This window comes from Macrobrachium rosenbergii, chromosome 55 (genome assembly GCF_040412425.1).
Source record: "Macrobrachium rosenbergii isolate ZJJX-2024 chromosome 55, ASM4041242v1, whole genome shotgun sequence".
NCBI lineage: Eukaryota > Metazoa > Arthropoda > Malacostraca > Decapoda > Palaemonidae > Macrobrachium > Macrobrachium rosenbergii.
In genome coordinates, this window is record NC_089795.1 from 35,491,021 (window position 1) to 35,507,469 (window position 16,449).

Here is a 16,449-nt window from a genome sequence, read left to right on the forward strand (position 1 = left end):
TTAAGTTTTTAAAACACTATCAGGTCATGAGGATCCCCCACCACAACATTGATTTTAGTGCGTCTGTGCAAAAGATTTTTAATTATATGGCTAGACATGACGTCCAAGTTATATTTATAGAATTCCATAGTTTAAAACAATTCTAGCCATTAATTAGAATCTCAGGGGCTTAAAAAATGAAATTCAAATTCGAATCACTGGAGGGGAGAGAAAAAACTGCGTGAAAAACACCCAGGAACGACCAAGAGCTTCCGCTGTGGGACATAAATGTGCTAGTATAGCTGTAATGTAATCTTACAACTCGTAAATCTTTATTTATGGCTATCAAAGCTTTGAAACATCTCAAAAAGAGGATAAACATTATGTATACATGTAAAAAAAATAAGCACGCTTTCCCCTCAAGTATATTTAAACTTTGGCGGGCTGCTATCTCGTCAAGTCTCGTAAAATCGCGCAATAAGTGTCGCCATATTGGCCGTTTGTTATGATGTGGGCCGAAGCACTTGTCAACAATTAGGGGTGTTAACGCCATGGCAGTAGACTTCTGCGACTATTTTTGGGTAGGATTATCGAAGTTATGCCATGCACAAACGAGAATGAACGTAGAATAGATTAGAGAGAAGCATGCTTTATTATCTGACGGAAGACGGTTGCCTTTGATTACTCGTCAGCTGATCCACCCACTTGAGAAACTCCACCACTTCAATTTAGTCAAATAAACGATTGCACAACTTTCCCATGTCGCTCCGTCGATATTTATCACCGACGCTCTTGTAGTATCCTTCTCGAGGATTTCTGTTTGGCTGGAATGTTTGAGGCAAGCTAGGAAAGTCACAGAGCCTGAACTTCGGCTTTTGGAAAGCACAGGCCGTGTACGAGGTGTGACCAATCTTGCTTATCTAGTAGTCGGCAGGCTAGACTTTTATACGCAGAACCGTTCACATAGACTGGATTAGACTTAAGTATGGAGTAGTTAAGTAGCCTAGCCTATGCTTAGTACGTGATACTCTTAATTTTTCCCAACTGCCTACTAGGCTTTGTGTATTTCTGACCATTAATATCGTTGCAGCCAACTCCTCCTTGTTTCCTCAGATCCTAAGGTGTTATATAGGCTAGTAATTATTTAGGGACGTGGTAGAGCTAAGTATTAACTCTGCGTCGGACATTACCTTGGAAATTGACCTTTTCCTCTAATATTTTGGTTGCTTATCAAAAATTTACTGCTGTTTTTTGTCCTTTGACTGTAATTAAACTCTGTACTGATTATATTTTTGCTATTGTGCGTGCGCAGTGTTATGGGAGAACTTATGGTAAAAAGTGGAGTTTCCTTCACTGAGGGCGGAGCCCCCTGGCTAAGTAACACGGCCTACTAGGTGAGGTTAGGTTACTATGGTTCCTTTTGTAATGGATTTCCTTAGCCAATCCCTTCTTGAACATATGGCGCCCTAATGTCTCTGGTATTCACAGAACCGTTACATGCAGTCTGTACGGAGCTAATACTTAGAAATACCAAAAGCTCTGTGGTGCGCTGTGTTTAGTACCTTTCCCTTGGGGATGGACAGTAAAACATAAACAAATGATTGTAAATTTCTCAAATTATTGCACATGTCTTGTTTTATGTAAACCCTTTCCTATATTGTTCAGTAAAAAAATATTAATATCTGTGCAGAGCTCTTCTGTAGAATTATTATAAATTGCACAAACTGGAGTGGCCTACAATACCTAAACCACAAGATAAGCAATTGGAGTAATATTTGGTTCATGTTTATAAGCAGCATTATTCACTTAAGTAGGAACCAAGGTGTCACAAAGCCTTTTACAAGACTGAATTCTAGCTGTACCGTCCACAACTGGGTTCTACCAGACTTGAAGGAAGGGGACCTTCAACCCATGGACCCCCCATCCGCTATACAACCTTACTTAGAATGCTGTAAATCCTAGAGAAAAAGACTGATTCAGCCTAACCTTACTTCCCTTAATTAACCATAATCTATGGTCAGTAATGTCTGACAGTTCTTCGTTGGAGGGGTGGATAGAGCTTGTGCCTGGCACGCTGTTGGCCCAGCGTTCGACTCTCCTACCCGGCTAATGAAGAATTAGAGGAATTTATTTCGGGTGATAGAAATTCATTTCTTGTCATAATGTGGTTCAGATCCCACAATAAGCTGTAGGTCCCGCTGCTAAGTAACCAGTTGGTTCTTAGCCATGTAAAATAAATCAAATCCTTTGGGCCAGCACTAGGAGAGCTGTTAATCAGCTCAGTGGTCTGGTTAAACTAAGATATACTTAACTTTTTTCTTTTAGTAATGTCTGATAACTTTTTTCTTTTAGTAATGTCTGACTGGACATTCCCTGCCCTCCCATCCTAACCTGACTTTGAGGGCCATAAATATTGAAGTGAAATGCAGAAATTTATTCAATTCTAACACTGCTACAAATCCTTAATGGCTTGGAGCTATCCTCTGTTCTCTTCCATACCATTGCACACAGCATAGTTTTATCTTTATGTTGGAGGGTACCTCTGTCTCAGTCATGGTAATTCAATCCAGTTGAGGAGAACCTGTTTGTGCTTTTTATATGGCCAGAATATTTTTCAGTGTGAACTGGTAATGGTTGTTGAGTCTTGTCAACAAAATGATCAATTGAAAGTAGGTGGGTGAGTTTAGGGACAACAGATTTGTGCTGCTTTCTACTGCTTGGTTATTTGTTACTGTTATGTCATCTTCTGCTTTGCATATATAAATGTTTGCATCTTGTTTTCATAATGAACATTGCCAAGAAAAGTTACTATAAGAGATGAGAAGGATATAAGCTGGTGTGTGATCAATTTGCCTTTTTTGTTGTTGGATCTCCACTGATTTTGTTCATTCCAGTTTACCTTGAGAGGGTGAGCTGGCTGGATTCCTAGGCAGAGGTGGAGGTTTGTCAAGAAACTGAGGAAGGCCAAGAAATGTTTGCCAGTGTCTTTAGGGGAGAACTCCTTTGACACCACCAAATCTTTTTGGCCTCATCCTCACAGATCAGCCTGTCTTATTCACTTTTGGCATGGTTTCAGAGGGGTATGTGTGTGTGTGTGAGGATAGATGACAGTGACAACCTTTATATGTTTCAAACTTCCCCCATGTAGACTGCAGCACATGCACTTGGTTCATCACTACATACCCCAGCTCTTTTGGCTGCTCCAATTATGTCTGCATGTTTGGAGTACCAGCAGTGATTCAGTATTCCTGGAGACCCATCATTTGCCACCTTAGTTTTAGCCTCAGCTAAGGGTTTCCCTGCTCTTGTTGCTGTTATTTTTCTGTTAAGTAACCAAACTTGCTTGATCCTTCTTTAATGGTTTGCCAGCAGGAGATACCTCTGCTTTATTGAAGACACAGTGTGCTCCAACAATGTCTTCTGTACCTCCCTTGGCCTGTTCTCTTGCTGTGGTTAAGGAGAGTAAGACCTTTTCTGCTGCCACTTCTTCCTCCCGTAGGAAGAGAAAGTGTCTTTTGTAGGTAGGGGTAACATGGTTTTCTGTGTGTACTTTGAAATCCAGTGTCTTCCTGTTCCTTCCCAGACTCCCTCTGGCTGTACGTCAGTTGAGTTATGTGAGCCAGCATTACTTCCTTGCTTGCCACAGGTATGATCTGCAGTTATACTCATGGAAATACAAACCATTAGATTTTATATATACTCAGTGTGAGGTGGAATTGGTTGTTGAAACCTGGTCAGGAGGTGCTTTACTGATGGTTATGGGGGATGAGTTGGGCCATACAGTATCTTCATTTACTTGCAGTCACTAAGCACTTTTTCTTCAACTGCTGTCCGATGTTGATGTTCTGCTATGCTTTCCACTTGGCTGAGTTGAAACTAACCCTTGTTTCTTTTTTATGCATGTTATGTGATGTTTCTTTTTAATAAAGTATGGAGCAAAAATAAGTTAAAATATGTTACGAGGGATGCGAGTGCAGGTGCGCTATGTCTCCTTTGATTGTTGACCCACATCGGTTTTTATTATTTTCTGTAGGGGTAGGATTTGCAGTTGTTGCTCCCTGCAGGGCATGTGCAGAATGGTCACCCTCACAGTGGGAAAGTTTTAGGAGGGAGGAGGATTAGAAGCAGTGACCAGCTTCCTTTTTGGGGTGGAAGGGATTACTCCCCGGATGACACTATTAAATCCTTCTGGTTTTTTCCTCTGTCTCTCTCTGCTTCTCCACGCAGGGGAGTAGTGCTATCAGTGCCCCTCACAGGGTGCACTGTAGACATTACTAAAGGTTCTTTGCAGCATCCCTTTGGCCCCTAGCTGCAACTCCTTCATTACTATGACTGTACCTCTATTTATACCTTTCTTCTGTCTTGCTATCCACCCTCTCCTATCAATTGTTCATAGCGCAACTGCAAGGTTTTCCTCCTATTATACCTTTCAAACCTACCTCCTCTCAATTTCCTTTCCAGCACTAAATGACCTCGTAGGTCCCAGAGCTTGGCCTTTGGCCTAAACTCTATATTCCATTCCATTCCATTCCTCCCTCTGCATCTTATGTAGAAATTGCTCCTCCTCAGTCTGGGAAGGGTATATGCAGGAACTTGAGTGACTTCCACACTCTACTCCAATGACAAGCTGGGTACCTAGGCTGGGCTTTCCCCTAATGGGATCCTGTCCCAAATACTAGGCTTCCCATCACCAACTCCTGTTGATTCTAACTATGCTTAGGTATGTCATTCTCAATAGAGTATTGGTAAACGTGGCCTTCCCTTAACATCCTGGGAAGTCTGCTTGTCACTGCTTTTCTTGATTTAGCAGTGTTCAAGCCCGAGAAGGTTTCTTGCTGCTGTTTCATCCACTAAAGAGATCAACCCAGTTGATCCTCCTGTGGTGGTTGTACTTCTTGTGGGAGATGCCCTGCATGACCACAACACTGACAATAATGAGACTCTTTCCCTTGCCCAGGCTTCCTGCGCCAGAGGCGAGCAAGGCACAAGCAAATGGCAAGGGGAAGAATCACAAGTGTTTTCTTTCTACTTCCTCCTTGTCATCATTGAGCTTTTACTCGGCCTCCTGCACCTTATCTTCTTCATCCCCCCTTTTGTAAGAAGAGAAATAAGTCCAAGAACACCTTCCATAAGAAGTCATATAGGACTTTGATTGAGTGCCATCCTGAGTTGACTCTTGCTGTCTTAGAGAGTGCAATGGCCTTCACCTGTGTTTCTTTGCACATGCGTGATGGCTCTTCACCTTTGCTTCTCAGTATATGTTTGGCTGAGTCAGTTCTACTGTTACTCCTTCATCAGTGTGTATATGGTTCTATGTGGTTTGAAGCTCACGAGATGCTTTAGTCAAGCAAACCACTTACCTACTATTATGAGAGTTTCCTTGGGAGTATCATCATGGCTCCTTCGATGATAGCAGCAACAAACGTAGCTTGTGCTAGTTCCCTTGTTGAGCAAGACTTGAACCAGGGGCAGGAAGGAATTTGCAAGTGTTTCTATACTCCTCTTCCCCATAATTGTCGAGTGCTTTTCCATCCTCCTCCTCCTCATTTTTCTCCTTGAGAAAGGAAGGAAGAATTCCCTTTAATGGAAGTTTAGTGTTATGCTTCCTGTTAATTTTTTCCAAGGGTAAAGTGGAGGCAGTAGTGGAAAAATGAAGGTTGGAGCCCCAAGACTGTAACCCACTGCTCAGTTTCTTTCAAACCCTTAGCTGCAGGAGAGAGGACACTTGTAGCCAAGCCATCAAGGGTGGCAAGGGCTTCAGGTTTCGGGTTTGGAAGGAAGCATGTTCCTGCCAAACCCAGACTAGTAGCTCAAATCTTTTTCCCCTAGGAAAGGGGGGAAGGAGAAGAAGAATGGAGGGGATCACTGAGGGTCGCAAACCCACTCTTCTGTAGTCTTGAGTAGAAGGATACATGTCGTGTCATTGGTCAGTGTGCCAGAGACAGGCCAGAGCACCAGGTAGTTTCAGAGACTGCGGTCTCCTTCGCCTCCTCCAGTCAGACTGTCAACTTCTCCTTTGCCTGTGGACCCTGACGAGCCTGTCTTACTCTGATTAAGCATCCACTGCCAGTTTTCGAGTGCCCGGCGCCAGTTCATGAGCGCTCACCGCCAGTTGGCAAGCGCCCGGCACCGGCTTCAGAGTGCCTGGTGCCAGCTCCCAACCGCCCAGCACCAACTCTTCAGTATCAATCTCCTGCTCAGAGCACCAAATGCCCATTCCCAACCACGAATCTTATAGCCTATGCAGCTCTCCTTCAATATTTGTGGGCGAGCTTTCCTACCCTTTTTTGGCTTCAGCTAGGCCCGGTCTCACTTACCTCGACCTTCTTGATGAGGAGCCATCCACATGACAGACCTAGGCTCCCCACTATGGTGCTTTTCTTCATCTTCTAGGAAGGCACTCAAGGAGATTGAAGTATAGTTTTCTGCTCAAAGGAGCAAGGTAAGGCTTCCTTCATCTTTCCTCCCTTGCGCTTAATCCGTAGGAGGTTTCTTTCATGTGCCACTGGGAAACCTCCTTCTTCCTGACACTTGGCGTTTTTGTCGACGAAACTTGTTTTTCATCGGCAGAACTTGACCTCCTTGTCAAAGACCTCTTTGAGTTGTTTTGAAGCTTTTAGTTTCTTGGACTGGATGGGGAGAGTGCTAGCCAAGAAGATTGAAGATTGCAGTGGTTTAGTTGGAGACTGCCTCAGAATGGCTAGGAGTCCATTCTTGTGCAGACATGACCAACAGGGATGGCTCTCTTGATCTTGCAGCTCTTCTGTTTTGGGGGTTTTGAATAAAGAGTTTTTTTGGTGCTCTCATTCCACTAAAGGAGTCACTCAGGCCCAGAAGCCTGACCTCCAGAGAATTCGACTCAGGATCTTCTGGCGCATTCTTCCAAACGCCACAAGGATTCATCCGTTTTTGTTCCTAAGACCATCTCTCCTCTCCAGCAACATCCCTTTCATGGGAGTAAGCCCAAGTCCAGTCTAGGATCTGCCCCAATGTCCGCTTCTCGGCCAGAACTATCAAGAGGAGCTCAAGCCCTTGCCCAAGAAATGAGGAAGAAGTCCTCCATGCACAAGTGAGAGCCAGTCTTTTCGAGTTTTGGGAGAGGTGGAATATCAGAGGGACAGAATAGTGGATTGTCAAAGTTCAGAGGGAGGACTTTTCCATTCCGTTCATGGAGAGCCTCCCCCCCCTTTAGTCCCATCTCTCATCGTTTTGACGGCCTACTCACTGGCTCTGGAAAACATTCGGCCCTTTTAGAGGAGGTTTCGTCTCTCCTTCAAAAGAGAGTCATAGAAGAAGTCGAGGACATCAACTCAGAGGATTCTACTACTGTCTGTTTGTGGTTCCCAAATCATTGGGGTTTGGAGATCAGTCCTCAGCGTAAGCGCCTTCAATCTCTTCGTCGAGCAGACAAAGTTCAGATGGAGACGAACCAGTCAGTCCTTTCATCCATTCACCAGGGCAATTGGATGATATCCTTGGATATGCAGGACGCATGCTTCCACTCCCCCCGCCCATCTGGACTCCAGGAAGTATCAAAGGTTTGTCTTCCAGGACACTCTCTCAGGTGCCCCATGTCAGCATCTAAATGCCTGTCTCCTCTCAGATTTCCCAGTGCCAGCTAAGTCTTCCAGTTTCAGGCTCTTTGCTTTGGCCTCTTTATGACACCTCAAGTGTTCAGCCGAGTCCTCGCTCCTCTAGCAAAATGACTTCATTTAGTAGGCATAAACGTCAGTCTATTTCTGGACAGCTTGCCTCTTCGATCCCCTTTGGTGGAAAAGTGCACGAAGGACTTGAACATCTCCTCTCTCAGGAACTGGGAATTATCGTGTACTGTACTTCAGAAGCCCCAGTTGGCCCTGTCGCAAGAGTTCCTCTATTTGGAATGTTCTGGCAGGCTAGCTCATTCTCTTGGGTCAGGTTGTAGAGATGGAGTGGTTGATACTTCTTCAAATGATGGGGAGGCTGCTCAAGCTCTAGGGTTCTCATATGGTTGACCTGTTTGCTTTCAGGTGAAACAGAAAGCTTCAAGGGTTCTTTTGTCCTGTTCCAGTTCCCTGGGTAATGATGGTTACATTCAAATACCTCTGTGACAATTAGGACATTTATGCTTTTCTGCCATTCAACTTGTTTTGTTTGGTGATTAACAGATTAGATCACAGGGTTTCATGACGTCCCAGGCTACTTCTCGTTGGCCTCAAGTCTGGTGGCATCTAGATCTGCTGACATTCCTGCGGAAGTGTCTCTCTCCAGTTGCAGTATCTGTTTAAAAGGTCACAGACTTCCCTGTTCATCTTTAACATGGCAGGCTCCATTCAGTCTCCACTGTAAGGCTTTTGTTCATCCTTATGCCAGGTTTTCAGATGAAAGAGGTTGGGACTCTTCTCTTGGTGGAATTATCCATGCTTATGAAGAATTTTGAGCAGTCTTGTCACTCCATGTCACTGCCAGCTCAAGTCTCAGCAGTGTGGCAGGAAGTTACATAGGCATTTTGTCTGGTTTTTGAAGGGATGGTGTCTCTCACTCTTGAATTCCCAGGTTCATGCCAAACGCTCTTGTCGTTTCCTGATGGGAGTTTCAAGAGTTATTCTGATACTCCTCGCTCTCGAGACTTCATTGATGGTTACTCAGATGAGGTACGTTCCTGATTCATAAGGTATCTGGAAAGGACCTGTGCTTTTCATTTAGTGTCAGTGCCTTTTCATTAGTACAAAATTTTTTTACTTGATTTTATGAGGCATCCAAACAAGTTCTCTGAGGAGGACGTAACTCACATTACTCATGCAGGGGCTTACGAAGTCGGGCATGGAATCATCCCTAACCTTTCAGAGGAACCTTCCAGTTTTCCAGGTAGTGAGGGCAAGTGTCTCATGTAGGCAGACAACCTTTACCTCATCCTATTTGAAGGACATCGCCCACTGGTCCCTGGATACTTTCTTGGGACGTGGGATAGCTGCTCAGTAAGTTGTGTAGTGACTCATTTCCATTTGGCCAGACAAGTATCTCACCCAAGTACTGTACTTTCACTCTAGAGTAATTTACTCTAGTCGTGGGGGTATGAATACAGAATGACTAAGCTTCTTTTCTTCCCCTTTGTCCTTCTTGGAGCAGCATCTAGGCTGAATTATTGCTAAAGTATCAGCTTGGGTTGGACGAGATAAAGGTAACTGCACTTTGAGCACCCAATCTTAGAGACATTTTGAGATGCGTCTCGTTCCACTCTTCTATTCAACAAGAGGGAGGAGTGGTAGAGCAATTCTGTACCCATCTGTTGTGTTAGCCAAAATTAGCAAATTTTCAGCTTATATTCCTTTACTGCTTCCCTTGCTTCCTTGAACCTGTCCTTACTTGAGTGAGGCTTTATATACCATCACTCTTGCCAAGGGCCCTACAGGTGTCATAGCATCCTTTGCTTGTACTTGCAACTAGGATCATGGTGATTCCTGGTGGGGTGCAGAGATTACCTCCCACCTAAGGAATGAGGCAATGGTTTGTATTCTCGTAAGAACAAATATAAAATTTGTAAATAAATTTGTATTTTTCATAGGTATTACAAACCATAGCTTTTTAATGCAGGTTTTACCTTTGCCACCCTACTTTGTCCCTGTTACTGAAGGATAAGTGCATGGAGATGGTAGGTAAATAAATGGTATACCCACTCAACTCCCTTAACCAACCAGTTAACTTCTTTTTTACCAAGTTCAATGACCATCTGCCAGTGTTTGCTGAAGGGTACTTGTGTAAAAGGCTCTGGTTTTTATACCTAGGAAACATACAACTTACTTTCAAACTGTTATTTTTGGCACATGCACATTTGGATTGTCTAACTAACAGTGAAAAATGTCAATTCTCATTTTTATAACATTGCTTAAAGATTGTAACTTTAAATTTCAGGGGGAAGAACACAATGGCTGGAATGTGTTGTATCAGAATATGAAACAGGGCCAAACAGCCAGCAAGGAATTGGCAGAATTTTTTAAGGAAAGGTGAGTAATGTACTTAGAAAAAAAAGTCCTTTTATTTTAAATATATTTATATTTTCAAGCATACAAGGTGCTTTATGTAAGATGCCCGTAAATTTTTCGGTTATTTTCTGAAAAAAAAAAAAGTTTGCTTTTTTTCCCTAAATCTTATACCATACTCCTTACTCTAGGTCTGTTTGGAGTGTCTTACTAGCAGAGTATTCAGATATTACTGTAAGGCAGAGGTTGGTAAATCCTGTATATGTTGTCATTTTAGGGTTGTGCCTCTCCCATATAATAACAAAAGCCTTTGCTTACCTCAGTGACTACTTAGATCTTGACTGTTACAGTATTTCTTGTGTTTCTCTTTGTTATGATTCATCAGTGAACTATGCCCCATAGTGGGTAGTGCTGTCAGTGCATCCCTTGTGGTGCAATTTAGGGCATTTTTAGTTGGGCTAAGATTGGCATAATGTTTGCAAGGACGTTGGTCTCTTCTCCTTTGCTCCCTTCCTACCTGTTGGTAGTGCAACCATTGTTTGTGTTGCTGTGGTTGTATGCAGGTGAGCTATTAAACTGAGCATCTGTCCAAAGACTGTGGTCTCTGGATTTGTTACCCTAGTCCTCCTTAAACAAGGGGGGCTGGGGATGGAGGCCATAGACCTTTAGCATTCAAAGCTGACATGCTGCCTTCTTTGATTTTCTATACTGTAGGTGGGAGAGATGGGTTGCCCCAGACATCTTTCATAGTGTTACGTTCTAGGTTGTGAGCATAACTTTAGTGCAGGACTGTACAGCCCCCTGCTTCCATTGCCAATCTGTATAGGAGGTTACATGAATCAACCATCCCTGGGACATTGACGTTTTCCTGTGGCAGTGGAGTGGCTCATCAGTCTCTTGCCATTCATTAGCCAGACCATTTGAGACACATGACAGGTACACAGCTTCGTGTTCCTGTACAGAAACATGAAGGTTTATATTCTCGTAGGATCATTAGCAAATTTTTAAGGTATTGCATCTTTCATGGATATGCAACTTTAAGTACGTACAGATAGTCCTTGAGTTACAATGTTTCAAGTTGCAATATTTCGAAGTTACGATGGCGATAACAGTTATGATTTTTATATAAGTAACTTACCCAGTAATTACTTAGCTAAGAGTTTCTACTGGACAACAGCTTAAATTTTGAAAGTTCGCAGTAGCGCTACTCTTTTGTTTATGTAGGTGACTAACCCTGCCCACTTTCAGGGTAAGATAGAGGATCAACTCAACCAATAGCTCAGTTTGTTCTCTTCCGGCTTAAGACAACACAGTGTTAAGTTACGCATCTGAGTTTAAGTTTTTGGTTGAGATCTTCCCCTGTTGGTGAAGTATTTTTGACCCAGTAGCCTTCAGCTTTGATTATTTAGATAGCTCCAGTTAATAGCTTTCTTGTGACTAGTCTAATAGACGTACTGATTTTTTACTTAATAATTGTGACCATGTCAGATTTTAGCACTTCTAGTTTTAGGTATTGCAGTATTGCAGCAAAGGCTGCAATACTTAACTAACTCAGGCTACATATGACTCGCATACCTTGTGCACTGTTTTTAGGGGCGTAGGGGCCAGACTCCACCTTCTTTTGGAAAGGTAGAAGGAGAAAGGAGCAGAGCAGTGGGTTATTCAAGTGTTAAAGGAGGGGTATTGCATACCCTTCAAAGAGAAGCCTCCATTGATCAACATTCCCATTGACTTAAAGGCCAACCCCTTAGGATCAGAGAAGTTTTTGGCCCTCTCAGAGGAAGTCTTCCCTCCTCAAGAAGGGAGTGATAGAGGTCGTGGAAGATGTTTCCAAAGGGTTTTACAACCAATTGTTCGTGGTTCCCAATGCCACAGGAGGATGGAGGCTAGTCCTAGACATGAGTGCCTTGAGCGTCTTCATCAAGAAAACGAAGTTCCACATAGAGACGACCCAATCCGTCCTCGCATCCATTCATCAAGGGGACTGGATGATATCTCTGGACACGAGAGATGCATACTTCCACGTTCCCATTCATCAACATTCAAGGAAGTACTTGAGATTTGTCTTTGGGAACCAAGTGCTTCAGTTTCGGGCTTTATGTTTTGGGTTATCAACAACCCCGCAAGTGTTTACTCGAGTGCTATGCCCATTGACCAAGTGGCTCCACTTGCTGGGAGTCAAGATATCTCTACTTGGATGACTGGCTAATCCGCTCTCCTACGAAAGAGAGGTGCACGAAGGACCTTCAAGAGACTCTACTTTTGACGCAGGATCTGCGTTTGTTACTGAATCTGCAAAAATCCCAACTGACTCCTTCTCAACAGATTCTGTATTTGGGGATGAGGATAGATACTCAGACTTTCGGGCTTTTTCATCCCCTAGAAGAATAGCAGACTGCCTGATGAAAGTCAACCTTTTCCTGTCGCTCCAATCATGTTCAGCAACCCAATAGATGAGTCTGCTAGGGACTTTGGCATCTTTGGAGCAATTTGTGAAATTGGGGAGGTTACACATGAGACCGCTTCAGTATTTCCTCAGGGTCACAGTTGGGATCAGAAATTGGATCAGAACAAGTGCATATTTCTGCGGTGATGGAACACCGCAGACAGGAAGGGATGTCTCTGTTGTGAACCCCAACCTAGAGTTCTTTTCCGACGGATCAGATCTGGGTTGGGGAGCTCTCTTGGGGGGACAAAGAAATTTCCGGAGTTTGGACCCAACTGGAGAGAAGCCTGCACATCAACTTGAAAGAGTTGAAAGGGATCTTCCTAGGTTTGCAACATTTTGCAGAGGAAGTCAGCAACAAGAAAGTGGCAATCTATGTGGACAACACCACTGCATTAGTGTATATAGACTTCAGGGAGGGACCCACTTGTTCTCCCTCTACGAGATGGCCAAGGATCTGCTGCTTTGGGTGGACCGAAACCAAACTCAGCTGATAAGTCGCCATAAACAAGTCCTACCCACAGAGTGGTCTCTGGACCGTAAGGTGTGCTCCGATCTTTAGAAACTTTAAGGGGAGCCCACGCTGGACTTGGTTGCAATGTCCAGAAACCATCATCTTCCTGGATTCTGCTCCCTGTTTCCAGACCAGCTAGCTTGGACAACAGACGCAATGTTGCAGAACTGGTCTGATCTGGACCAGTTTGCCTCTCCCCTATTTGGGACAATCAGCCAGGTGCTCAGGAAATTTCAGTCACACCAGAACGTCAGGATGACCCTGGTAGCTCCCTTTTGGCCACAAAAGGAGTGGTTCCTGGAGCTGATTGGCCTACTTGTAGACTTCCTGAGACTCTTGCCAGCCATTCCAAGTCTGCTCAAACAACCCCACTTCAGGAGGTTCCATCAGGGCTTATCTACTCTGGCCCTGACAGGATTTCGACTCTCAGCAGACTTATACGAGCAAAAGGCTTTTCTAGAGCGGTGGCAGAAGCTATCGCCAGATGTAGACATGAGTCTGCTGACAAAGTCTACCAAAGTAAGTGGGCAGACTTTAGAAGTTGGTGTAAAAGACAAAACATCTTGTCTTCTAAGACCTTTTTAGCAGAAATGGCTGATTTTCTCTTGTATTTATGACCTTCTAGAGGCCTCTCCTCCTCAATGATCAGAGGGTATAGGTCGATGCTGAGTTCAGTATTTGGGCATAGAGGTATAGATATTTCTACGAACCAGGACTTCGCCGACCTGATCAAATTGTTTGACACAACCAAATCTAAAAGAGAAGTAGTCTGCCCTTGGAATCTGAACTTTGTCCTAAAATGGCTTATGAGTCCCCGCTTCGAACCCATGCATTCCTCCTCCCTGAGGGACATTACTAGAAAAACTGTTTTTAGTGGCCTTAGCTATAACTAAAAGAGTTAGTGAAATCCACATGATGGACAAACGGATTGGATTTTCCCAAGGGATGCAGTATGTTCCCTCCTCTTGGGCTTTCTTGCAGAGAACGAGAATCTGGCAAACCTTGGCCTAGTTCTTTTTCTACTAAAAATTTATCTGATGTTGTAGGGACAGAAGAGGAAGAGAAAGTTCTGTGCCCTATGAGAGCTCTCAGATATTATATTCATGGAACTGAGAAAATCAGAGGTCCAGCAAGTAACTTCTGGTGCTCGGTGAAGAACCCATTGATGCCATTATCTAAAAATGCACTCTCATTCTTTTCAAGAGATCTCATTGTAGAGGCACACTCCCAGGTTAAGGAAGATGAATTACCTGTCCTGAAGGTAAGATCCCATGATGTGAGGGCAGTTGCTGCTTTGGTAGATTTTAAACAGTCTTTCCATAGCTTCCATTTTACAGGCTACATTCTGGAAATGTTAATCAGTTTTCTTGATGCATTACTTAAGAGATGTGGAGACAGTCTACGAAAAATGCAGTACGTTAGGACCTTTGTCCATGGCTGGCGTAGTGTTTGGGGAGGGAATGTAGGAATTAATCCTTCCTTTATGTAATCTCTTCGCCTTGACTTAGGGTGATTGAGTCCTAGGGGAGCCTGGGGGCTACTATGTACCAGGGGTACCCACCAGTTTTTTAGTGTAGCGTGGTGGATTTATATATGTTTTAATTGAAAGGTGTAAGTGACAGTGTTTGTTCTTTCTGGTTGTTATGTTTATTGTGCTGCACCCTGGGCAGGAACAATACTGTTGACTTTGTTGGCGTTCGGAAATGTCCATTGTCACGAAAGCTTATGTTAATACTTCGTCAGCAATCAGACTGCTCCACCGCTGCTAAGTACCCACTTCAGTAGAGGCAATCCTGGCTATACCACCAAACCGCTGCAAAGTTGAGATGAGCGCCAACCAGAGGCAGTATCTACCTGCAGCAGCAATCTCACCAGGTAAGGAACAACAGTCATTGTACCAGTGCTAGGCCATTTTTTATTCTATTCGCAAATTCGTTAACTTATTAATGCTTTGGGATACTTTTTGTACATGAATCCCACCGCCTGTCAATATGGATTCAGCTAAGTAATTACTGGGTAAGTTACTTGTATAAAAATGACATTTTTAAACATCTGACTTACCTGGTAGTTATATATATAGCTTAAGTCCCTGACGTCACGGCAGAATTTCAAAACTCTCGCAACGCGATCGGTAGTCAGGTGAACCACCCGCGGCGCCTCTACCCAGGTACTCTGGAACTATTCCAACTATTCTCAGATCTTCCCTGCCGCCGTCGGGTAACATCGTTGGAATTCTCAAGCCAGAGTCCGTGTTTTCCTGGTAGCTTGTTTTTGGTGAAGTACACTTTGCTTTGGCTTTCACTGCTTTTAGATTTTGTCCCTTGGAATTTTCTTACAACATGTCTTGACTTCTTCATCGAAATGATCCTCACCAATATGTGTGAAGTTAGGGGTAAAGCAGGAGTCGGACGACAGATGTGATGAATGCTTGGGCTCATCTGAATGGGAATGGATTGATTATAGTCGGTATGTGAGAAAGCTTGAAAGGGACCGCCTGTGAAGAGTTTAAGTTATACTCATGTCTCTTTCTTCTGGGGATAACCAGGAATAGTTACCTTGCCCCTTGCTAACTATCCTATTGATCCTCTCCCCGTAGTGGTAGTCTCTGAACCCCCCCTACTGAAACAGGTAAGACCAACACTTAAAGGTGTATGATGGTTGCTATCTGTACCCCCAACAGGTAAAATCCCCACAGAAGACAGGATAATATGTGATCGATAACAGAGATCTAAAAATACAAGTGTTAATGCGTTGTTAGTAAGTGCAGTGGAGGGCGCGACCGCCGGTCCTGTCGTGCTCCTAGTCCGAGACCTCTTCCAAGCTCACCAACCCTGTGAGAAGGAATGTCGACATCGAAGGGAAGTAGAGCTTTAGCTACCGAAAGAAGTCGTCCTCAGCGCACTGCTGGCCTTCCCAGGGCGACGCTCTCGCCATAGGAAAGGCGAGTTAAAGTTTTTTCGTCCTGCGCCGGAAGACGATGGTTCCCAGACTGGGCTGGCATCACATCAAAGAAGCCACCTCAGAAACTTTCTTCTGTGGGCGGCGTCGGAAGTGATCGTCCTACTCAGGTTATAGCCATTGGAGCAGTCCAAAGCCGTTCCTCTTAGCTCGGCGATAGCTCCGGTGAAAAACGAGCGTATATTTTATTATCGAGCGCTGTCTGCTTCGCTGAAGACGAAATGAGATCAGGCGTCCCGGGCGCTCATTCCAACATCACAACGTGAGAAAAATTAAAGCGTTTACTGCGCCCCCCTGTCAACCTCAACAGCAGGAAGCTCCGCAAATCAGTTTAATTCAAGATATGCACAGAAACTCTCTTGGCGGATACAAGTCTTGCAGCCCTACAGAAAAGACAGATACAGATTGGTCACCGCTGATTTATGCGTCAGTCGAAGGAAACTTTTGACCCGATGTCGCACTGGCGACCAGTTCTCGGCGACCTCAAGGTTTTGGCGGGACAGTGAACGTCAGAAGTCTGGGCATCCAGGGCGCCCAGGGCTCATGAGGTTGGGCCTTGACGCGTTAAGAAGAGCCAGGAGATGGACGCCGGA

General features: G+C 44.2%; 1 protein-coding gene across 1 annotated transcript in view; it reads left to right on the forward strand.

Annotated features, from left to right (window-relative positions):
• The first annotated feature begins 434 nt into the window (after nucleotides 1-434).
• LOC136835786 (F-BAR domain only protein 2) overlaps nucleotides 435-16,449 on the forward strand; it is a 261,890-nt gene continuing 245,875 nt past the window's right edge. Inside the window, exons 1-2 of the mRNA XM_067099642.1 lie at nucleotides 435-560; nucleotides 9,871-9,962. Coding sequence (XP_066955743.1) covers nucleotides 531-560; nucleotides 9,871-9,962 — 122 coding nt within the window. The 5' untranslated portion in view covers nucleotides 435-530. The remainder of the gene's footprint in view (nucleotides 561-9,870; nucleotides 9,963-16,449) is intronic.